Below are 25,904 nucleotides of genomic sequence, written 5' to 3'. Positions count from 1 at the left end.
AAACTCAGGTCCCCTTAATAGTATAGTACCTTAACTGTTGAGCCAAATCTCCAACACCAGGTCATTTAAACTAGTGATGTCATTGGAATTAATTATTTTACTTTTTAACTCGGGGTGGGGAGTGGGGAAATGATCTATATACCAATGACCTAAGTTAGATTTCTAAAATTTGAGTTTCAAAATTTGAAAGTTGTATGGCTGCATCAAGATGCCTTTTCCAGTTGAGTATTGAGTAATCATAAAGTCAGTACTTTGAATCTCACGAGACACTTTAAAAGAGCTTTTGCAACGATGCATGTGTAGTGTGTATGTATATTCATGTGGTGTATGCATGTGTGTATGCAAGTACACAGGCTGGTGTGCCTTCCTGTGCAGACTGGAGTAGGATATCAGGTGACCTGCTCAATCGTCTTTGTCTTATCCCCTTCAAACGGTCACATGACCTGGAGCTAGGCTGGTGACCAGCGAGCCCCAGGGATCCTCCTCTCTTGTCCATCTCAGACACCCCGGTGTTGGGATTACAGGTGGGCCGCCTCATGCCCAAGTTTGCATATGTGCATGCTGGGAATTTGAACTCAGGTCTTCATGCATGTAAACATCATGAGACATGTTCCCAGGATTGCCCATGTTTTCTTAAAGAAGAATTTAGACTCAGTAGATAGTCATTATATAATCATTCAAATTCTTGGGGGCCGGGGGAAGCCACAAAGAAGACACTGCCCCACGTACAACATCATTTCCTAAATGTAGTGCATAATTAGATAGATTTACTCTCTCTGCTGAAGGAGCACGAACTAATGTTGGGGGTGGAGAGGAGACAGAGTGGTTCCTCCGTGTGAATGAAAAGACTTTTGTTGCTGCTTCTCAATTCCAGCAAAAAAGAATTCTGTATTAATAATACTGATATGTGTGTAGCTCCGCTCTTTATTTTCTGTGCATTATAATTTCTATATGGCGTTAAGTATAATTCTTTCAGCTTCATTAGTGTACTCTTAAGTGTTTTTGAGAAAGATGATGTCATATGAAACATCCATTAGAAATGAGTGTCCCAACTTCTCAGCCAGCCAAGCATTTAAACTCTGCAGCGCTAACTACATCATTTTGTTCCAGCTGAACAGAACTGTAGTGTAGGTTTGTCCTCTAAGTATCATATTCTGGAAATGATGTAAACTAGAAAAAGTGGGTGTAAAAGAATTTCTGTAGGCAGTCCTGACCATGCATCTGATACTTCCCCATCCCTCTGGCAAGCTCAGCTCTGCACACATAGGATGTGGTCGGCTTCACAGTCAGAGTTGCAGGGTACAGGAGCAAGATGAAAGGCAGAAGGCAGACAGCAGAGAGCTTATTTTTATGTACAAACAGGAAGGTGTGGGTATTCCAAATCCACAATGTTTAATGTGACCTTAAATAAGAAGACCGTGGAAACACAGGTCAATAACCTTGGAAAGAATTTTTGGCAGAAAAATTTAGAAAACAGCCATACTGGCATTTTAACTAGACATAGTCAGACATCTGAATTCCATCTGTCTAAAATGATATGAAACTAATTCTCATTCCCCGAGTGAAATTGTGTTTATGATGTAATGTGGGATTTGTGCAGTCACTTTGGCACATAAACCCTTATGTGTGCATTTAACTAGAAGTTATGTGGCATGCATGTATGACTTTAATTCAAAACAGACTTGATCACAATGGCGATAACAACTGGAGCAGCTGTACAGAAGTAGGTCACTTGCCTTTTACCCCATGGCATTCTGACATAAGTTAAGGATACAATGGTTTGCTTGCCCTAGATTAAAATCAGTGCAGCATTTGAAGAGATGGCCTTGTATTGTCAGTCAGGAAGCCTAAACATGTTGAAGATAGAAACATTAAAAATGATAGAGAATGGTTCTAAAGTAGAGAGATCAAAATAAAAAATTACCAAGCTGTCTGTCCTTCCTGTCTCCTGCAGGCAGGAACCAGATGGGGTCAGAGGTCTTCATGTGCAAGAATGAAAGCTTTATACTACTTCTTTGCCCTTGGGACTTCTTTTCCTTGGTTTATTTCAGGTTCCTGCCATGTTGTTCCAAATGACTTGTACTCCCAACGCTCAGCACAAGTATTTAACTAGCAGTTTGCCTGTAGCATGGATAGAGACTGTGATTGACTAGCTGTTTGGCTGTACTGTGGATAGAGACAGTGATTGACTAGCTGTTTGCCTGTACCATGGATAGAGACTGTGATTGACTAGCTGTTTGGCTGTACTGTGGATAGGGACTGTGATTGACTAACTGTTTGCCTGTACCATGGATAGGGACTGTGATTGACTAGTGGTTTGCCTGTACTGTGGATAGAGACTGTGAGCATGGCAGTTCAGGGAGGTGGCAAGTTTGAGCTCATTGGATGATAACTGCATTGAGAAAGGGCATACTACCATGCTCATGAGAAGACTATCATGTCCTCTAGAAAGTCCAAGGAAGGCTTCCTGGAGGAGATGACAGCAACGCAGGATTAGAGGTTGGGTTGGATTTAGAGCTCAAGAGCAAACAGGAGAAGGTGAACATTTCTGTTTGGTGTGGGCTGAGTCTAACTCAGCAACCCTGGGCATAGCTGCCCTGAGCCATCTCAGCAGCTCATACCTGGGCAGAATCGTAGGGGTTTGTCGTTGGAGCATTTGTGGTTTTTAAAGGTTTCCCAGATGGTGCTGGTTTAGAGCACACTCAGAACCACTGGCAGCTGAAAGTGCAGCCCATAAGAGTCTAAGAAACGTAGCTGGAAATGGTGTTGGGACAGGACCCCACCCCAGAGGCTTCCCTGTGCCCAGCCAAGGACTTTCTCACCTGCAGCATGAGCAAACTCCTGAGACCTGCTGCTGCTTGGTTGGTTTCGACTGTTTTCAGGGTCAGCATGACTGAAACAGAAACAGTCCCAGGTCAACAGAAACAGTCGGGCACAGAGTGTGGGTTTAGGCGTACCTCACAGCTTTGATGGATCATCGAGAGTTATTTATTCATTGCCTCTTCCCTGGGGCCAGGACATCCTAATCTCTGATTTGGTTTTCTAAGCAGAATTATAGCAGCTTTTATAATGATTCTTCTCTGTTCAGGGGAGTTGGCTGTATCTTCGTTGAGATGATCCAAGGAGTTGCTGCGTTTCCAGGAATGAAAGACATTCAGGATCAACTTGAACGGATATTTCTCGTAAGTTCTGCACAAAGTGCTTCTCAGAAAAACTTGTTTCTAATGAGTTACTTGGTGACTTAATGAACTACGGAATATATTTTAAAATATATTTGCCCATTTTCACATTGAGTTCTAGCTTTTTTTTTTTTTTTTTGCCTTTATGAAGGTGGGAATTCATTGACTAGTGTCCTTTTAAATTATCATATGTGAAGAATAAAATGATAAAATAGTAAGAATGAGTGAGACTCGGGACATCTTATGGAATAGTGGGCTGTCTATGAACAAGCAGGAGTAACGACTCCAACTTTCAAGAAGATATAGGTCACCTACATACCGCCCTCCACATGGGTTCTGTGGGCTTTGACTGCTGTCTTCAGTAGCATTGAGTGTGGAAAATGGCAGCTGAGGAGGGCATGGTGACCTTCCAGAGGAGACAACGAGGCAAAACTTTGCCTCTACCAGGTCCTTAAGATGGCTCTCTTCTCTGAGAAGTCACAAGGTGGCATGTTCTCCAGAGATGTGCCTCGCCTCTGTCATCTTCCTCCAATTGTAAGTCTGTTCTAACTATGACATACGTACGACATGGATCCAAAATGCAAGACATTTTACAAGACCACTGAGTCATACTATTCAAAACCTGCTGGTGTCATCAAAAGCAAGGACATCTGAAAGACTGCTATAATCCAGAGGGGAAGCTAGGAGGATGTGGCAGTTCAGAGTCATGTGGCCTCATGGGTGGACCCCTGGAGCATCAAAAGTTAATAGAGAAAAATTAGTGAGGTCCATGTGAAGTCTGGGATTTAGCCAATGTCTGTGTGCCCATGTGTGTTTTTAGTTGTGGCAAATGTTCTGGGTAAAGAGTTAACATGCAAAGCTGAGGGAAGGGTGTAAGGAACTCTCACTGATATGTGCACAACCTTCAGTTGCTCATGTAGCAACTGCTTTAACCACTGAGCTATTTCTCCATGAGCCCTTCTACATAATCTGTGTTTGAAAACAATTGAAGAGATTTTAATGAGGTATCATCTATGTATTGTCTATATCATGCTAAATTATATCTAAAATTTAGCCTTCAGATTTGCTTAATACCCAGGTGTAATCACTATATCCCTCAGTTACATTCAGAGACTAATTTCTTAAGTTTCTAGTTAGCCTTTAATGCTGAACCATATGAAACAATAATTATATAATATTTTAAAGTTTTTAAATTTGTTTTATGCTAAAAGAATTACTTTCTTGTATGTAAAATAATAAGTAAAGTTAAAGGTGTGTGACCTTTAACCTTAGTGTTTGGGAGGCAGAAACAGAAGGATCAAGATTTCAAGGCCAACTTTGACAATGTAGCAAATTCAAGTTTTTGATCTCAAAAAAAATAATAAATTAATTAATAGATGAGAAAACTTTTTTAAAAGATTAGGTTTTTCATGTATATTATTTCAGAATGAGTTTAAAGTAAACCCAAGTAGTTATATGAGTGAATCACATGACGTAGCAATAGAACTAAGAAAATGGGCTTCCCATCAGCATTTCTTACTAGGAATGTTTGTATAATACAGATAATTTATATCATGGGGCATTTTTTGTATTTCTTTCTGTATGGAGATTTAGCTCCCATTTCTTAATTTTATGGCAATGGTTTTCGAATTTTATGGGTATTCAGAGACCTTTGAGCCATAGCTAGGCTTTTAATAAGCCAGAGAACTAAATCACTACAAATTTCCCACGGGACCATTGATGTACCTGACCAGGATTTTCTCTTCCTAGAGCACAGGGATCTGCGAATGCAGATAGCCACCTGACTGCGGGACAGCATTGTTTGATTCTGCACAGACACTTGATGTACATAATTCTCTTTAAGATAAAATGTCCTGTGATAGTTAGGAGCTGAAGATTATCTTTTCTGGAAGGTGACTGACTTAGAATTAATTGACAGTATTTTTTTTGCCCTTCAGAATTAGGAAAACTAAAATCAAAAGCAGTAGTCTAGGAACTTTGGACATCAAATGTCATTAATCTTAAATATTTTATATTCTCTTCTGGATTGTTGATATTTGCAAATGTAGCTATATATAGTATGTTAAGAAATCCCCTCTTAGGATTTGTTGATCGTTGGATAAGGAAGCTGGGCAAACTCAATAAGGTGGAATCAATGGGGGAATAAGCCCTCTTTCCTCAGTGACCTTTTATATCTGACCTAAATAGGAATGGCTATTAAATGGGGATTAAATCTCCTTCAACAGGCATCTGCTAGAAACTGTCAGGACCTCTTTTCTAAAGTGGCAGTTGTATATCTGGCCTCCGGTAAAGCATTGTCAAGGAGACAATCAACTTGGAAAGTCGTGAAACATCGGATTATTTGGTTTGTTTTGTGTCTTAATATCGGGATTAAGCCTATTCACTTGCCTGTTATCCTATTTTTAAAGGTGGTTAATAACCTTGGAGCACAAAATTAATATCTTGTAACTGAAGATAGTCATTATAATTACTTCCCACATACTGAGTCTTTATTAAAAATGTACAAGGCAGCAAAGATCAGTCAGTGAAAGCCTTTCTGTCTTCCTTCCTTTGTGTATCCTCCCTCTTTTGTGGGAGAGATCAGGTCACATTTTTAATAAATCCAATTAATTCATTTTCAGCGCACCACAACCATGTTGGCGTGTACGGCGGGCCGGCATCCCTTCCACCTGCAATTTCCCATTAAATCGTTTTTTTCTTGAATTCATGATGTTCATATGTGAGACACGAAGAAAGGAGTTAGAATTTGTACAGGACCTATTCAAAGCATGTGCAGTTGCATGTGCATATTTACCAAGTTCTTAACGAGCAGCTCCGCTGGCGTAGGGGAGGAACAGTTTGTTTTCTAAAATATAACCTCTCCTAAAATATAACCCAATGTGTTCTGTTCACCCCCATTAGCTGTAAAACATGAGCAGCAGATAGGTTCATTTAGGTGAGTGACAAAATTCACAACTAAGAAGAAGAATTTGTATTCTGAACACATTATTCTGGCTTGAAGAAAAGATGCCCCCGTGGTAGAACCCTGGGAATATCTGTCTCTCACTTCAAAACAGCTGAGCAAATGGCAAAGGGTTCGTGCACAGCTGTCAGGATCCTCAGCAGATGCTTCTGGGTTTATGTGGCTCATGGGCAGAGTGCAGCAGTGGTGACAAAGGGGAGCGGGGTGGGGAGGGGCACACAGTTCTGGTTTACAGGCCTGTTCTTTCTCTCCCAGAGTCTTTGAATGTCCATAAACCTGACTGTCTCACCCATCTCTGCCTGCTAGGTCTCCTAGCCTGCTGTGGAATTTCATCTGCTAGTTGTTAACCTGTTTTATATTATGTGACATTGGTTAAAATATTCACCTTCATCAGCGTATGTGTCAGTCAGGATTTAAGTAAGTGTGTGTGTATGTGTGTGTGTGTGTGTGTGTGTGTGTGTCTGTGTCTAAGAATTTTTAAAAAATCCCATTTAGCTTTAAAGCTTCAAGATGCTTTCTTAAGTGCCCTTGTTTCTATTTGAACGGACTGTAGAGAAACTGTTCAGTTGCTGTCCTTTTGGACTTTTTGTGGCTGTTTCTAGGGTTATAAGAATGGAAAGCTAATGCTGTGACTACATAATGGACTAGGGAAGCCATATGGAATGTACGGGAAAACTGATCCTGTGTTTTCAGCCAATGACTGTAGTAGCTATAGAGTCATGGTGGAATGTTGGCATCGAAGATTTGTACCATCGTTGCTGTGATTCTGATGAACCGAGCTCATTCCATTGGCCTCTTCAGCTGTTTCCCTCTAGTTCTAAGTACAGTGTGGAATAAAAGAATCGTGTGCTATGGTGAAGTCCGTGGAAAATATGACCATGGCTCTCAGGACAGTTAAGCATAAGAACCTTTAGGAATGTAGTTCCTGATGCTTGCTTGCTGAGCACCTGATTGGCAGATGGAAGACTCAGTAATCACACTGAATCATATACTAAAGTATTGAAAGAGGGTTCCTTGAGTTAGCTGCCTTCTTGAATTGAGTGGTGCAAAAGCAGGGATGAACTAACTGGCTGGAGTTCTGTCATGTAATTGGTACATTTTTTATTGAATTTTATTTGTCTGTGTGTGTGTGTGTGTGTGTGTGTGTGTGTGTGTGTGTGTGTTCTGGCACATACTTGCCACAGTGTACATGTGGAGGTCAGAGGGCTACTCTGTGGTGTCAGCTCTTACTTTCTGCCATAAGTGATCATTAGGCTTGCAGTTAAGTGCATTCACCTCTTGTTGACCAAAAATTTTAATTCCAAAAATGTAAGGTATTGCAATATTAGGCTTCAGGCAGGTGGATGCTTAAAGAAGATATTTATAGGGCATGGCATGTGGAGCAACTCAGGAGATGATGTCTTAGCTCTGGAGTAGGGACAGCAGAGTAGATACACAGTAGACAGCAGAGTGGACGCCGTGTGTATGTGTGTGCACAGGAGACTCTTCGGGGCTGTTGATGTGTAAAATCTTCTTCCAAGAAGAGAAGACAATAAATAAGAAAATGAGGAGATGCTATACTTCAGCTGTTGCTGTGGGAGACACTGGCTTCCCTACCATGTTTAGATCTATCTATGGAGGTGGTACTTATTGACTGGAGGTTGGTACTAGTAGGCAGAAGGTATAAAGGTACTAGGGATGCAAGCATTTCAGACAGAAAGAATAGCTCACAACAACAGTAATTATAATGAAATTTCTCAAGACCAAGTCTAGGGGTGGCCTTCTTCATAATCAAAGAGAGTTCTAACACTGTCACTGCTTTGGGCTTCTTTACACCAAGCATCTCTTCAGTTGGGAAGTGTTTGCTTTGTGTGAACTACATAGTATATACAAGATATAGTTGATAGGATAGGTTATCATACTAATAGTACATACCAATACTGAAGTGAATCAACAAAGAGAATTGGCACAGCACCTGGGTGAATGTCTTAAGCTGGGCTTATGTGAAAGTTGGAGATAAGGCCTTCTGAGTCAGCTCACCATGAGAGTTGGCATGGATAGAAGAAAGTGAGAAATGTTTCTATTTGGAAGAGCAGACGTTGGCTCCGAGGAGACAGAAGAATGCCCAGGGTACAGAGAGCCTGAGCTCACTGATTTTGAGTGTGAGAACTAGAGCCTAAAGCATTTGTTCTCGGCCTTGTGTGACCCAGTGAGGTTAAGGAGGCTGATGAGAAGAGGCCATGTTTGGAACTTCTGAGCAAATACTTCCAGGAGGCTAGATTGGTAAAGCCAGGTTACAGTGTGTTCATTATGTGAGCAGGCCACGAAATACTGGAAGACAGAGAGCATAGCCATCTCTGAGAGATGGGTTAGAAGAAAGGGCTGGTGTTCCCCTGAGAGCTTTTACATCAATATTTACATGCTTTATGATACATCATAAATATTTTCCCTTTTATTGAAAATGGATTTTTTTCTCATATACCATATCCTAATTATGGTTTCCTCTCCCGCTCTTCCTCCCAGTTCCTACACACTTCCCCTACCCTCCAGATCTACCCCTTGTCTGTCTCTCACTGGAAAACAATCAGGATTCTAAGGATAGTTAATAAAAAGATAAATAAAGGCTAATACATTAGAAAAGCGCAACAAAAACAACCAGAAGGAAAAGAGCCCAAGAGAAAGCACAAGAAAGAGATATATGTGTGTGTGTGTGTGTGTGTGTGTGTGTGTGTGTGTGTGTGTGTTAAAAATATAAAAGGAGGAAAGTCATGACATGACATGAGATAAGGAACCTTCAAAGATACCACTAAGTGGCTTTTCTGCCGGTCGTCTCCTGCTGGGCATGCAGCTGCCCTTAAGTGTAGTTGATTTCCCCAGTCAGACTCCCTTGGAGGAAACTAAATTTTTGTGGTTATTAGTTGGATATTGCGCCTGGGTCATGGATGGGAGCCTCTGCCACTTCCCCTTTCAGCTCTAGGATCCCATTTGGTGCAGGCCTGTGCAGGCCCTGCGCATGCTGCCTGGGTCTCTCTAAGTTCTTACGTATAGAGATTTTGCTGATTTTAAGGGTTATGCATGATGTCCTCCACCCTCTGGCTTTTTACACTTTTCCTGCCTCCTCTTCCATGGGGTTCCATGAGCCGTTTCATGGAGGCATTCCTTGGAGACATCCTGTTAAGGGCTGAGTGTCCCAAGCTCTCTTACTCTCTGCATGTCTGGCTGTGGGTCTCTGTGTTTGTTCTGGTCTGCTGTAGGAGGACGCTTCTCTGATGATGGCTGATCAAGGGACTGATCTGCTTCACTGGCTGGAGTGCTGTTATAAATATTTTTAAATGATGTAGTTTAAAGTATTTGTAAATGATGTACTCTCTCAGCACAGGAACAAAGGAGATGATCATTGTTAACTATGAAGTGACCGGGAGAGGAGACAGATGCTGACCGCCTTTTGAGACCTTTGGTGGATTTGAAACATTGTTATAGAAACAGAATGGTTTTATTACCTGTTTCTAAGTTAATAGCCTATTAATTAATATTGTTATTTTATTTTATTGTCAATTAAGTAATCAATTAATTGTTTTATTATTAATTAATAATTGATATAGGTTTTTTGTTTAAATGAATATGTTCCCATTTTATATTACATATAAAATAATATATAGTAAACATATTAATGTGCACTCATAAATATGTTACCATTTTGTCAAATCATGGATGTATGTTGGTATATAGCTACTTTCCTATTCCAATTGTGTCTCATCCTGCAACCAACCTAAAACTGTGCTTTTAATCAATACCAAAAATTTTACAGATTCGTCTTTCCTAATTCGACTAACTCAATTAGGGCTTTCCTGGGAAGTTCTGGAGCTTGATGAGAAATCGGGGCTAGTGCTGGTTGCAATAAGTAGACTGGCCAAATACTCGCTTTCTCTCTGTAGAGCCCTGGCTATCTCCAAGGGGTCTCTCCCACTCGACTTAGACTTCCTAACAGCACGATGGTCGGTCTCTAAAGCAGGTGTCCCAAAGAGGAAGAAGATACCCTGTCTTTCTAAACCCAACCCTGGAAGTCACACAGTTGCCCTCTCTCCCTTGGGCAAAGCAGTCATATATCTCTCCCAAAGTCCAGAGGGGACATGGTCTGCAATTTTGGGAAAGACCTGTGTCAAAATAATGGGACCATTGTTTAAAATTGCTACACTGGCTAGCTCAATTTTCATTAAATCATGTCAGGCTGGTAGACAACATTTTAGGGAGCCATCTTCTGTCAGCCATTGATTCAGACTCCTGCTTCTATTTCCATTTATCCAAGGCTCATTGTAGCCACCACAATGGCGTCACCTGTGATGAATGTGGAAGTGTGAATTGTCACCTTATTGCTTTCAGGCCATAAGGCACTTCCATTGCTCGCCATCCTTTCTCCCTTTTGCACTGGCAAGCTCACGGATGTATCAGACTGAAAAACCTGCTCAGATTCTGCCGTAGCAGGGACACACATCTGAGGGGACGGTGACACTTTGTAAAATCTTGGGATGTACAGGGATCGTCTTATAACTCAAATTCTACCTTTCAGGGCCCTTTTTTCCTTCATTTGTAGATATATTTCCACTGGTAAGGGAAACAAATCTTTGTTCCTAAGAACACACTTTTTTCTTGTCCGGCATCTTCTGAGATGTCTCCCCCTCAACTCCAAGCACTGGGTTGGATCTCGTGTCTTGTTTCTAGTGGGTAGAATATGCGGCTATGTCAGACTAAGTTACACAGATACTGTTATTTATTTCTGAGGCTGGAGAGATGGCTCAGCAGTTTGAAGCCCTGCCAGCTCTTTCAGAGGACGAGGGGTCTGTCCTTATCATCCACATGATGATCCACAGCCACCCTGACTCCAATTTCAGGAAGCCTTCTCCTGACCTCCACCTGCACGAGACACGCAAGTAGTGTACATACATGTAGGTAAAATATTCATACATATAACATTAAACAAATATTAAAACTTGATATTTAAAAATTGTCACTTTTCTTTAATGCTCTTCTGTGCCCACTGTTATATACAGGAGGTCATAAAGATCCCCAATCAGCCTGCTCCAGCCCCATACTTATCATCTCTTGCAGTACTTGATTAATAATGTGTTTCCTACCTTGATTTTGTTGCTTCCCTTCCCTTGTTCTCCTGAAGAGTTTACCCTTCAGAGTGACTCTCTCTTGGCTATTAATCTTTTCGTGAAGAAAAGGGACCTTCAATTTTCTCCTGCCCAAACCTCTGCAAGGAAACAGATCTTCCTCAAACTATTTTACCCTCACTTGATCTCTCGAGCCACATTAGATAGCTTGATAAAAGTCAGTGACTGTTTGATTAAAATTCATCTTATAAAATAATCGACCTGAGTCACTGGAGCACGTCCCTTAGAGAACAATTTCTATCTAAGTCAAGTTAACAGGCTACTTGACCTTGGAGGTGACTCATCCTCCATCTCTCGTCTTCCAACAGTGGTAGCCATACATCTTCCAGACTGTACGCATGCCCTGGCAATTTTTATTCTTCCCAGTGTCTGTTTGTAAGGTCAGTTAACACATAAATGTGCCAGGATTTTTTTTTCTCTTAGCATAGTAAGTAATCTAAACAAAGGTTTTATATGAATGTTTTAGTAACTGCTTGTATACAGTATGCATGCAGTGTGTCATCTTCTCCAGGAAAAGGCCAAATGTCAGGATTAGCACACTTTATCATTCATGATTGTCAGTTCCTGTGACCATGCAAGAACTGGTTGAGGGACTGTATTAGCTACTTTTCTGTTGCTATGATAAAAATGGGATGACCAAAAGAAAGAGTTTATTTTGCCTTATGGTTCTGAAGGGAGTGTCCATAATATCCAGGAAGGCATGGTGTATAGAAGGAGCAGATACCTGGCTAGCAGATGGTATTTTACCCACACAAAAGGATCAGAGGGAAAAGGAGGGGAGATGGAGAGGATGGTGGGGGTGAGTTTATAAACCCTAAAAGCCCATCCCCAGCGGCATACTTCTTCTAGCAAGGGCCCACCTCTTAAAGATTTCATAACCTTCCCAAACAGTGACACCAACTGGAGTCAGTTATTTAAACCCATGGGTAAAGGCGCATCTCTCATTCATACCACCACAGGGACACGTCCTGTGCTATCCAGCCTTTATGCTTAACAGCTACATATTTGTCTAAACAAAATTCATCATTCTAAATATTAGCCATGGCCCCTGTCCTGCAGTGATGTTATCTGAATCCCCAGCTGGAGGCTTCCTCTCCTTCACCTGTAGTTCCTGCATAACCTGCCAGCTACATCCCTTCACTCCCTGCTTCACACTATTACTATTGCTACTTTTATTCATTTATTAGGGTACTTTGTATACTGCAGGCACTGGTGTGCACCTTACATTACATACATAGTAACTCTTAGATTTATGTAGTGTCCAGTAGAATTTCTTAAATTTATTTTCACTCTTTTTAATTAATTAATTAATTAATTAATTAATTAATTAATTTACTGTGACACTTCATGGCCTCATTATATAAGCTCAAACTGTGTAGCCCATTCTTGTCTCAAACTCATGGCAAACCTCTTGCCTACTCTCTTGAGTAATGAAATTATAGATTGGAACCACGATGATCAGCTAGCTGTCTTTGCTCTTCTTTGAAATGCATATTTTGGAAAATTATGTAGAGTGCATTTAGGAAGCACATAAAAATTTAAACATAGTTTCTTTCTTTCCACTTTTTAAAAAATTAGATGTGAGTTGCTGTTCTCCTCATTTTTTCCATTTGTAGTTCCCGGTTCTACTAACATCTCATCAGAGAGAACATTTAACATTCAGATGCAGAGTTCAGTAGAACAAATTACTATCAATTTAGTCTAAGAAAAATTCAGTATGAAAGTGTTTCGTGTTTGCGAGGTGGAAAGCAAACAGCTGAAAGGTGTTGATGAACCCCTTTTTGAACAGGAATATTAGATCCCTTTCTTGAGTCTCTTCACACTCATGACAAATGAAAGAGTGCTCCCAGGTCATGAAGACTAGTGATGTGCGCACATTGCATCTTGTGCACATCTAGCATTTGGGTGAACTGAGTTTATCACTTGGGACTTTGATATGCTCAGAAGTAACAATTTCTATACTTTTAATGACGTTTGCAAAGTTTTCATTCGATGTCCTTTTGAAAAACTTTCTTTTGAATAGCGTACTACTCTGAGGGAATTAAGAAGCTAAAATTATGACTATATATTATTTATAAATTTTCTTCTTTGTAGTAATACTCCATTCTAGAGATAAATAATCAGGAACCGTAGAGAACTATCCATCTCATAATGCTGGTCTTCCTGATATACCACAGTGCTGAATTATTTACAAATATGTATTTAGGGAAATTACAACCACCATTTTAGCATGTAGAAGCAAATGTAAGATAATGTTTGATCTCTCGAAGTGGGTAAGTTCAGTTTTTGCAATAAATTTTAAAATAATATTTATGGGGACTCTATATATCTTCCACTCAGTTTTCCTGTGGTCTTAGAACTATATATACTCAAAAGGATGGTATCCATAATAAATTGCAGAAAAAATACTGTTAACAGAGTTCATTATCTTTTGAGCTAATGGTCTCTTCTTTCTTTAAATGAGTTATGACATGGACAGGAGTAGACACTTTGATATTGAAAATATTTTTGCCTGCTATTAACAGCTATGGCAAGGGTGTGGGAACTAAAGGACCCATAAACACGAATCTCTAAATCAAAAGAACCAAGAATGTAGCTATGAATGCAAATTGAGGCATCCAAAGATGTGTTCAGGGTAGATGGGATGGCTCTAGCCCCAACCCAGTGATGTGCATTCAATCATCTTGACCCACATGATAGAAGAAACAATGGACTACCACCACATCCTGCTTGGAAAGTTCATGTTCCCTCTTTGGAATACACTAAATAAATAAATTTAGTAATAATTAATAATAGTAATAAATAGGAATAGTAATAATACAACTCTATTCTCTGTGCCCGGGGACAGGGCATGAGATAGGGAGATATTACTTATGATTATTCTTCCTTGGTGGTTAACTTGGTGTGAATAGGCTGAAATGGAACATCCATTTATCCTGTATCACCCTTACCTCCAAAAGATACTTGGCCACGTTGTCCCTCAACTGAAACTCAGTAACATTAACAGAAAAATGGTGTTTTGCCTTGGAGTTTTAAGATCAGAATTGACCTATTTTTTTTCAAATACAAGTGATTTTTGACCTGTAGAGATACTGAATTATCATTATTCTTGTTTTAGCGTTTTTGTTGTTTTGTTAGTTTGTTTTGAGACGGGGTTTTGGATATAGAAGGCTAGCCTCAAACTGAACTACTGACCTTGTTGCCTGCCTCTATATTACAAATACTGGCACTGCAATTCTGTACAAAACTTTATTCTTTTAGCATTTTTAAAAACTAATGAATGAGCCCCACAAGTCAAATAGCTTTGATTCCCTAAAAGACACACACACACATACACACACACACACACACACACACACACACACACACAATTTGAGTTCTATTTCATTTTGTTTATGAAAATGTTGTAAAAAAGAAAAACCAAGCTGGAGGGTTAATTTGGGAGATTTGTTTTGTTTTTATAAGTCAACTGCTTGCAATCCATTTGCTCAAAAGTTACTGTGCTGAATAAAGTTAGAGAACTGCTTTTGACTTGCTTGCTATGCCCACAGCTCAGGAACTGAGTTTGACAAATGTAGAGTGTTTAGTGCTCAAAGCCTTGTGTCCAGATCAAAGACGTGTCTTCAGTAGTTTACTTCAACCTTCCTGTCAGTATCTCCCCATCTCTTCTCATGTGATCCTCCCAAGCAACAGTCATTCTGTGCTTCTCCATGACACTCATTCAGTGTATGCTGTTTCTGCTGATGTCAGCCAGGCCTGGTGTACCAGACCTTGTGCTTATAGCACTGAGATCCCATCAAACTTTAGAGGGGGCATGGCTACGTTGAGATTCATAATAGTATCAGTCATTCTTTAAGATGTTGCTCTTGTGACTGAATTATGTATTCCTTCCACATACACTGATTGATATTTTGGTGGTTGTTCTGAACTTCAGAACAGCCTTCAGCAATACTTAGGACATGTTTCAAAAAGATAAAAAGATGAAAAATTGTCTTAAGAGGTTCTTTCTCCAACTATTGCTGGAGTTTTTCTGTCAAAAGCACCTCCTCTACATTCCTAACAGGCTCAGCCAGGCCTTGGCAACAGGCTAATTAAGAGATGAGTAATTGTGGAAAACAGGGATTTAGAGAATGTGGAAAGAGGAACACATGTGGTGAGTCCAGCAGCCACAAGTCCTCTTCCATGCAGTGATGTGAGCGTAGGTTTAAGAGGAGAGAGAGTCAGGAGAGAGCAGAGAGGAACGCTTAGCTGGTCATGGTGTGGTCTAGTGATCTGTCTGGCTCTACGAAGTGATCGCTAGAAGTCAGCCCTGGCATCTCCATTTCTTATGAGATGGTTACTTATAGTCTACAGTGGAGCCTTATGGTGGTGAATAATAGCCTCCAGGCTCCTGTTGCTTGGGGACAGTTTGAATCCCAAGTCATAAACTTGTTTATCCATCAGCCTGTTGTTTCTGAGATTGAAGATGACTCAAGAGGAACCAGGCTGTAGTACACATGGCAATCCCAGCACTCACTCTGGAGGCAGAAGCAGCAGGACTTCTGTGCCTTCCAGACTAGCCTGGTCTACACAAGTTCCAGGCCAGCCAGAGACACTTAGTAAGACTCAGTCTTTGAAAATAATAATAATAAATAACAATGATAATGTTTTTTAAAATGTTGAGGCAGCATGGGGCCAGAGATAGAAAAAAATATGATAAGCTTGGCATGGGATCAATGCCTTCAAAACCCTGGAAAAGGGTGACATTTCCACAGAGGCCACCATGTTTAGTGACATCTTTTAAGGAGCGACTGGTAGGGACTGACTCAGAATGCTGCTATGTGCTTCGGGAAGCCATCAGATCAGCATATTAGCCGAGAGGGTTACACATGGAAAAATCAATGGGTTTCTACATCTCTTCAACCTAGATTCTTTTTCAGAATATGTAACTGAGTCAGCAAGCAGAAATACAGCTTGAGTCAGTTGGCTGCTATAGATTTTCCTTACAGTCTGAGATCTAAAAACTCTTCAGATTAATATTTCCTTCTATGCTGTTCAGCAAGTTTTGGTTAAAAATGCTTCCCTTTCAGTCCCTTTTCTTTTGTTCTAGTTCATCTATTTATGACAAAATTTTATCTCAATGAAATTGGCTTTTAAATACTGTAGAGACACAGTACGACATCTAGGAAGACAGATTAATTACCTCCTTTCTCCCCTACGGGAAGAATTTGAAGGCATATCTTGGCTGATAGCTTATCCTAAGGTCTATGTGTTCTACCAAAAAAAAAAAGAAAAAGAAAAAGAAAAAAAAAAAAAGGAGTTTTACCCCAGTTACTGATTCTCAGGGTACATAACTTTGATAATACCAGCCTGTCAGTTTGGATGAAAGATAAAACATTTACCGGGTAAGTAAAAAAAGAAATCAAATGATGAAATTCTCTCCATGGCATGTTGTAGCCAGACCTGCTGGATAAATGATCTAATGAAAATGGAAATAACCTTGAAGAAACCTCCAATAATGGCTCCGCTTCTCGATTTTTTTCTTTTATTGGTTAAGGCAGTATTTTTCTCAGAGTCGAGCATTCATGTCTTTTTATCCCTTTACTCTGTCCAACTCCTATTAGAATGCGCAGGAAGAAAATTAGGATATGCTCAGTAATTTGTGTGTTCTCCTGGCCGTGTTCATGGAGCAAAGCTGGCTGACTTGGATATAATGAATTATCTCTATTAAAATAACATGGCCATAATATGCTAACTGTCAAGAGCTTTAATCTGATAGAGATATTAGAAGAGCCTATTCTACGTCTTATGCGATGTTAAAGCCAAGGGGGAAAAACTGATGCAGTTTGACCATTTATTATAAAGGCATGAACTTCATAGTTCCAGGAGATGAAAATTTGTAAATATGCTAATAAGCATTTTAAAAGAGAAATCTTACTAAAGAATAGTAGAACTCACTTTCTTCACCTCTAGAATGAGGTTAGAGTATCTGTAGCTTTCAAGAAGGAGGAGGAAGAGGAGGAAGAAGAAGAAGAGAAGCAAAAGCAGAAGCAGCAGCTTTAGTTCCTCTTTAAAATGAAATTTCACTGATAATCTTGGGAGATTCCCAAATCCCACCTTTTTGATTCCTGCCCCTACCATGCAAATGAACATTTAGGGTAAAAAAGATCTTCCAGAAACGTCCCATGAGAACCACCAGAATTGTTCAGCTTTCTCCACCATATTTAAATTTTTGTCTTAATGTCTCCAACAGTTTGAAATTAAAGTCATAAAGTTCCCAGTATGTCTCAAAACATAGTTTCCATAAAAGTGTTTATTATCACCTTCTGAGTTCCTTAGCTATTTGTTATGCAAATCACTTCTGCTGCTTAGGTAGGCATTTCAGCCCCAGAGTGTCCTGGTCCATAGTTCACAGCTTGGCATTGCTTTTACGAATGCTAATTGTAAATTAAATCGATAAATGTTTATGACATATCTACCAGAGGTTGTTTATTTTAATAAGACTCAGGATGCAAAGATAAATAAGGCACTGGCCCTCTGTCCTGGGGCCTCCCATTGTGGCAGGGAGAAAGTCCAGGAAGTATGTTATGGTAGCACATGGTAGCAACACTGTGGCCTACTTAGTAACCCACCCTCTTCATGTCAAATAAGAATCCCAGCTGTAACCATTCTTAATAACTACTTCTGTTGTGTCACGCAGAAAATGACTCACACTTGTTCTCCACATTTCAGTAAATGGCAGTACCCACTGAAGATAAAGCCAGAAGTTCAAGAATCATTCTAAATGATCACCCTTTCCTTAGCCTAACCTAGTGAACCAGACAATTCTCCTCATTCTATTCCTAAACTGGATGCTGAGTTGACCCACTCTTCACCATGCCTTTTTCTAAGAGCCCATTCTGTCTCCATTGCTTTCCACCTCAGCTCCCCTGCCTTCCTGCCCGAGCGCTCTCATTTTCACAGGTGCCCAGCCTGTGTGAGTTAGCCTGTAAGTTGGTAGACTTCTGGAGAGACAACAATGGGGTATCTCAGAAAACTGAGGATTTATTTCGTCTGTGTAATGCAAACTGCTAAATGTCCCCAGGCTGTGCTCCACACGTTATCCAGCCTTGGCATCTCTCGTGTCCACAGCCTCTCCCTCTTTTGGGTTTCACCATCACTCACCTGGTTGAAACTGAAAAACCACTGCAGCATTCAGGAGCCTTTACTTATGGATGGGGCCCAGAGGTTGCTTGGAGAGTTTTGTCCAGAGTCCTGCAAAATAATATAAGGTCATGATAAAAGGAAATTCAAAGAAAATTGTTCAAAAATAAAATTCCTGAAGATTGTCTACTTAAAAGAGAAAATAGACAATGGTTTTAAGTAAACTTTCACATAGGGTAGTTATTCAGAACGTCAAATTCTGTTAACAGCCTTTAATAACTTTTGCATTGCACTTTGATTAAGTTATCAAACAGATTCCTCCAAGTATAGCCCATCAGAATGTGTGACAATTAGCTAAAGCAGGGCTTTGAAGTATTTTACAGCATTAAAAGCTTACATTGGGAAATAGAAAAGTTTGACATCGATGATTGATGTGTTTATTCTATGAAGTAGGAAAATAGAAGCGAATTAAATCAAAGGCAATGAGAAAGAAAAACAATAATAAATGTCAAAGAAGAGATATGCAATTGAAAGCAAGACTAATTGAAAACATCAACAAAGTCAAAAGCGATCAACACCTAGATCCATGATGGAGACAACAAAAGAGAGATATTCACAGAGCTGGGACAGGAGAAGCAAAGGGCTGAATGGGAGATGGGAGCCTGGCCAGAGCTGGACCACAACTGCAGGTCAGAGACTGGAGGCTAAGAGTCACAAGCCTGTGCCCTTGGCTGACTTCTGGCAGGTGGAGAAGTGATGTTGGAGAGGCCTACAGGGCTGGAAATGGAACACCATTCGGCAGCCAGTGCACTGCTATGGTCTCCTGACCAAAATCCTTTCTCCTCTAGGTCACCTTCCACATCTTCTACCTGGTAAAGCTGATAGCATGCCTTCTTTGGGAAAGAGGAAACTATGACAGGGAGATGCTTGGAGCTTGATAGCATTGCACTGAAAGTATAACAGGGAGATGCTTGGAGCTTAATAGCATTGCACTGAAAGCAGAGATAGTTTGTAAAAAAAAAAAAAAATTAGTTTCATGAATGTTTGCTGAAAATTTCAAAACCTTTTTCTTTTTCAAACACAGGTAACAGGTGACAAAAACGGGCTTATATACCATGGTTTAATGGTGACAATTATATGTCAGGAAAGATTACAACTCCAGTTCAGTGGACTTGCAGTCAGGGAGCCCATGAAATATAAATAATTCCAACTGAATTTGTTGCACTTGGATGCAGTGACACATTTTGGCAGAACTTGAAGGTTTAGGATTTCACATTCCAGGGTGTGGCCGCAGTACCATTCTGACACAGAATTAGCATCTCTAATTAATGTTATATAAAACAGAGGCCGGGGAAGCAGAGCCATCAGGGATTGTTCCTTGTAAGGCAAACAGTATTTTTAGGACCAGCGTGGATTTTTCTTTTCGTCCACATGGCACTCAACAGATGGTGATGTGGGCGGCTGTGGTTTAAGATCTGAAGTAGTTCATAAAGACATCCAGTCTTATCCTTGTCCTGTCCTAGAGGCAGTGATGGCTACAGACTGATCCAGACAGCTCTACCCAAGATCGTGCCAGCAATCCCTGTGGGTGGACCCTGTTGGACCCTGCAGACAGGCTGCCCTGGACAGCAGGATGGCAGGAGACAGCTTGTTTCTGCCTGCTGGCTGTGCTCAGAATAGGCATAGCCAGGCCGGTTTCATTATGAAAAAGAACATGGAGGTTTTCTTCCCATGGCATTCCTTAATTCTTAAAAATAAATCCTGAGGCTGAAATCATCTTTATCCACAAGTTCTCTTTGAATTATTCTTAATATCTCATTCCACCTGCTGTATAAGTTGTATCTGTCCAGAATCTTGGACTCTAGCAGGAAGGGCAAAGGAGTACTGAGGAACAAGCCTTAGTATGTGCTTTTGTTTATATACCAGAGAGCACAGGATCCCCTTGACATGAATCCCTTACTATCAACACTTGTATCACCAGTTTCACTTTCTTAATTTGGTCACATCCCATCATTGTTATTAATTTTTCTCTAAATCAAGAAACGGTTCCACTTACATTCATTCGATCCTCTCTTGTCTTTTGATGCTTGTATTTGTAGCCTTGCTATGGAGACCAGACCAAGCTCAAACTCCTGACAGTGCTGTGTGTTCCTCCAGCCTCAGCCTTCTGAGAAGGTGGGATTTCCAGCACTCAACACCATGCCTGCAGATCTTGTCTTCTTTTATAACTTCCTAAATTAAAAAGCATTCCACTTCCCAGTAGATTTCAGAAGTGTGTATATTGAGAAGCCAAGCTTCGTCAGCATTTTACTGTAATCCTTAGGAGCTCCGATAAAAAAAATCCCCTGCATGTCCTTGCTCTCATCCCGGGCACTCAGTTCCTAAACAGCATACATTTGAGGGTGGTATCTGCGCTGATTTCCAAAAGCTCTACGAGCATTATTTCCGCTTGTTTTCTTTTTTCTTTTTTCCATGTATTTCAGTCATGGATGGTTTTCTTACTCATTTCATATAAATCTTCAAATTTTGTTTTAGAAGCTACATGTCAATCCAGTTTATGTGGGTGTATTAGTCAGAGTTCTCTAGAGTCACAGAACTTAATGGAAAGTCTCTGTATATTAAATTAAATTACTGGAATGACTTGCAGTCTACAGTCCAACTAACCCAACAATGGGCAACTGTGAATGGGAAGTCCAAGAATCCAGTAGTTGCTCCATCCTAGGAGGCAGAGTGTTTCAGCTGGTCTTCTGTATACGCTGGGATCCTGAACAAGTAGATTCCAAAAGATGTGCTGGAAAGTCAGTGCAGGCAGGCAGAAAAGAAAGAGGCCTTCCTTCTTCCATTGCCCTTATGTAGGCTTCCAGCAGATGAAAGGTGTGTGCCACCACACCTGGACCCAAGCTGTTCTTTACTTGGAACTTGCACTGTCCCAGGCTGGCCTTGAACTCAGAGAATGACTTGCTTTTGTCTTCTGGGATTAAAGGCATGCACCCTGCCTCTTTCAAGTTTTTCATGACTACTATGTCTCAATATACAGATCAAAAGTCTGTGTTTTCCAGCCTCAAGATCTGAATCCTAGGTGAGCCCTCCATTTCTGGATTGTAGTTCATTCCAGATGTAGTCAGGTTGGCAATCAGGAATGGCCATCACAGTGGTTGAATAATTATCCCTATAACTCCTGAAGACGTAGGTTGTTCTCCAATTGTCTTACTCTCATGAAAGAACAAGCCCACAGGGTCAGCCCTTGTGTCATGCCCAGAGCTACCTAGACTTACGCTTTCTTTGCAGAAATGGTCCAGGCCTGCTTGGTGCATCCCCAACATTTACATACTTCTCAGATAATTTTCTAAAAGCCTTGGGCTGGTTTGCACTTCCCATCAGCATACTCTTTCCTGTCCTACGTTTATGCTAGTGTTGCTGGCTTGTGATTCAGTATTCTTACCCAGCCCAGTTTCTTTTCCAGCATGCAGTGCACCCACTTCTGCAGAAGCCAGTTTATATGTCTCAGATAATTTGCCAGTGTAGCATGTTTCTCTCGAGAACAGTGTTCAACCCAGACCTTCCTGGGGCTTCCTTCCTCACACATTGTGCTCCGGTGAAATGTGAGCTACATACTGAACTAACCAGGGCCAGTCTTCTTCATCCTGTGGTGTAGAACACTAAGTTCTGATAGGCATTTTCTAAATACTCAGAACACTGCTAGACACATTTATAAAATGTATAACAACCAGATAACTGTTACCAGTAATTGGCAGTCAAACAAATCCGCCTCAGCTACAACCACCCACCACAGGAGCAGAATAAATGTTATTTTTCCCTTTTTTTCTCCCAGATGAATAGAAGCCTCAGATTCATTTCAGCTGTACAGAATGAAAAAGCCTTCAAGCTACCACCTGTCAATAATCCCTTTTTTTATTCTATAAAGACAATATAGCCCCAATAAAGATAGTCTGGGGAAACAGGAAAGAAAAATAAAACTCCTGACAACTTCTTTATTTTCATTTTTACATGTGTGGTTTTTTTTTTTTTCTAATTTTTAGCCATCTGTCATCTGTGGTTGATGTCTTTTCATGAATACAGTTTTACATTCTGATTTGTTTATTTCAAACATTTAATTTTGTTAGACATCCCATCTAAATGGTTTCAGCCAGTGAGTCTGGAAGTGATGGATGGGTCTTTTCCTCAAAAGACCTGCATTTCTTGAGATGTACTGTCAGTAGATATATGAGCACTCATTCTAGTCACAGCACAGCCTTACAGAGCACTGGGGACATGAGAAAGCTAAGGAGAAGGCCAGGACACTGGAACTTTGCAACATTAGCCACTACTCATGGTCCTTTTACTCAGGAGGTTGTAGTCTGGCACTTTACAAGAATCCTGTTGACTAGAGGTGTAGCCAGAAAAGGGCCTGACTTTGAGAGGCTGTGGTGTGAGACTGGGATCCCCAGAATAATCGAGGATGAGAAAAACATGGGCCCCGGTGCGGGACATGGACACAGAGCCCCTGTGTACTCACGGCAGCTTTGGAGCTAAGTCTGGAATAAAGGCCACAGGAATTCAGCCTGCATTGAGGTTAGTGTTTGTTTCTCAAGTATTTGTTAGCAGTCTTGCTTGCTCCCCTCCCCACTCTCTCTCTCTCTCCCTCCCACCCTTCTTTCTTCCTTTACTGATGCATTTTGTCTCTGAGATGCCTACTTGACAAATGTACCCGCCCCCCTAAAGTCAAAGGTTATGAGTATTAGATTTTGCCAAATTGAACAGAGACGACTTACAGATACAAAAACCCCTTCCACTGTTATTTTCTCATTTGTTTTCTCCTTCCGCAATATTGATTTCACAGAGGACTTGAAAGTTTTCTGGGTGAAACAGGGAGGGCATTCAGTTTGCTAAAGTGTGTGAAGCACTTCTTGAACAAGCATGCAGGGTTAATGCATGCTAACATTTTCTCCAGTTTAGAGCTGTCATTGTTTTTGGTTTTTTGTTTTTGTTTTTTGTTTTTGTTTTTGTTTTTTTTGCAAATTTTAATTGCTTTATTGAAGTATAATTGTCAATGGTAAATTAAATGATGTAGCCTGTCATGGAGTTAGCCTGTCTCGATGGCTATATATGTGAGATATATATTGATATTCAAGATGGTGTGTGTGTGTGTGTATCCAGAAAACCGTCCTGATATTCGAGACTATATTTAACCTCCCCAAATTTCATGTGATCATTCTATATCCTTTCTTCCTTGATAAGTTATTTCTCCACTGCTGATGTTGAAAAGAGCCCCTGCGTGCCAGAGTAGATTTTATTAAAGGCAGGCTTATTGGGAAACTGCTCTAGGGAAAGTTCACTGGCCCCAAGGATTGAGGGCAGGGAAGTCTACATGGGACAGCAGAGGGGGATGGAAAGAAAGAGCCCAAGTGCAGAGAAAGAAGAGAGAGAGATGGAGACAGAGACAAAGAGAGAGATAGACAGAGAGACAGAGAGAGGAGACCAAAATGTCTGGATCAAATAGGGAACAGCCTCTGAAGGAAGGGCAGCCCAGCCCCTGGGCTGGAAAGTTCAGGGTTGGGGGCTGGGTCAGGTAGGGACTGAGGGTGACTGGGAGAACCTGGAGGCCAGGTCTGCTTTGATGTGTAAAATATGCACTTGAGCCCCTTGCCCAGGGTCTGCAACCAAACATCCCAACCTTTTGAGTAAGGGGCTCAATAATCATCCATGCCTACTTCCTGCTGGCATCCAGGTCAGGTTTTGGGGTGTGGGCAGAAAGCTGGATGGAATGTGGCCCAGTCTCAGAAGAGCTGTTGTTTCACTGCTGCCCAGAATGTGGGACCATGTGGGGGCAGGGCTGCAGGCACAGTTGAAGCAGTCTGTGAGGCTGGGCTGAAGTCCCTGTGTGTGGGTAACTGTTTTGGAGTTCTCATAGATGGAGATTCTGAGAGAAAACCTGGATGTTAGGGGAAGAAGATGAAGTTTAGGGAGAAAAGCATTTTCTTGAGTGTACATTTGAAACTCTTAGACCCATGGTCTTGGGAGTTGGAGGAGGGGTGGAGGGGTCCCAGGACCAGGGAAAGGGAAATAGATCCCACCCTCAGGAACGGGCAGCTGGGAGGGGGGGGGGGAAACAGGCTGTTCATTGACAGCTCTTATCTTGAGTCCATCTGACTTGTGAGAGGCAGATTCTAGTGGATTCCCTGAAGCTTACCAGATTTTTCTTTTTTTTGTCCTGAAACTCACTTTGTAGACCAGGCTGACCTCGAACTCAGAAATCCACCTGCCTCTGCCTCCTGAGTGCTGGGATTAAAGGTATGTGCCTCCATGCCCAGCTCTATCCAGAATCCTTTTAAGTTTACACTCTATTCCTTCTTTCCCCCCTTATTCCAGGCAGCCTATTGTCACTAGAGATAAATTTACATATTCTAAATCTTGTAGAAATACAGCCTACTTGTGCTGGGATTCTGGCTCTTTCATAGAATCTATTTTGACATTCATTTTGTTTTAACTCTTGTTAGTATTTATTTATTTTTATTTTGTGAATATACCGCATTTTCTAAACATTTACACACTGGTAGATATTTAAGTTGATTCTAGTCTTATTGTTTCTAACTATTACAAATCAAGTGTCTGCAAAACTATTTATATGGACATATCTACTTTTTTGAATAAATATGTAAAAGTAGAATTCTAGATCATATGGTAGATTTCATCTTGCCTGTTCAAGATCCTAGCCTGGCAAGATTGCTCAGTGGATAAAGGTTCTTGCAGGACTCACATGGTACATGGAAAGAACAAACTCTTTCAGGTTGTCTTTTGAATTCCACATGTGTAGTTTGGCACATGCATACCCACATAAATAAATAAAGACAAATTTAAAATTCCTGAATGTCTAATCTCTAAAAGTTGCTATGCCTTTTTACATGTCCATAAACTCTGTGTGAGAGAGAGCTTTCCCAACCAACAAGAGTGTGTGAGAGAGAGTTTTTCCAGCCAACAGCAGTGTGTGAGAGTCAGTCCTACTGGCCATTAGTGGTATATAAAGAGTTATGGTATATAAGAGTTAGAGTCTACCTGGTCACTAGTAGTACATGAGAGTTACAGTCTACCTGACCATCAGCAGTGTGAGTTACAGTCTACCTGATCATCAGCAGTGTGAGTTACAGTCTACCTGACCATCAGCAGTGAGAGAGTTACAGTCTTTCTGGCCATCAGCAGTAAGTTACAGTCTACCTGACTATCAGCAGTGATAGAGTTACAGTCTACCTGATCATCAGCAGTGAGAGTTACAGTTTACCTGACTATCAGCAGTGAGAGTTACAGTCTACCTGACCATCAGCAGTGAGAGTTACAGTCTACCTGACCATCAGCAGTGAGAGTTACAGTCTACCTGACCATCAGCAGTGTGAGTTACAGTCTACCTGACCATCAGCAGTGAGAGTTACAGTCTACCTGACTATCAGCAGTGAGTTACAGTCTACCTGACTATCAGCAGTGAGAGTTACAGTC

The 25,904-nt window shown here is 40.9% G+C and overlaps 1 protein-coding gene across 1 annotated transcript in view; it reads left to right on the top strand.

The window, feature by feature from the left end:
- Window positions 1-25,904, top strand: part of Cdk14 (cyclin dependent kinase 14) — a 534,124-nt gene that overhangs the window by 336,745 nt on the left and 171,475 nt on the right. Inside the window, exon 10 of the mRNA XM_021190228.2 lies at window positions 3,089-3,182. Within this exon, the coding sequence (XP_021045887.1) occupies window positions 3,089-3,182 (94 nt within the window). The remainder of the gene's footprint in view (window positions 1-3,088; window positions 3,183-25,904) is intronic.

The sequence above is a fragment of the Mus pahari genome, chromosome 2 (assembly GCF_900095145.1).
Source record: "Mus pahari chromosome 2, PAHARI_EIJ_v1.1, whole genome shotgun sequence".
In the NCBI taxonomy this organism is placed as follows: Eukaryota; Metazoa; Chordata; class Mammalia; order Rodentia; family Muridae; genus Mus; species Mus pahari.
The sequence above is the reverse complement of the archived record's forward strand: the minus strand, read 5'-3'. Positions and strand labels throughout refer to the sequence as shown.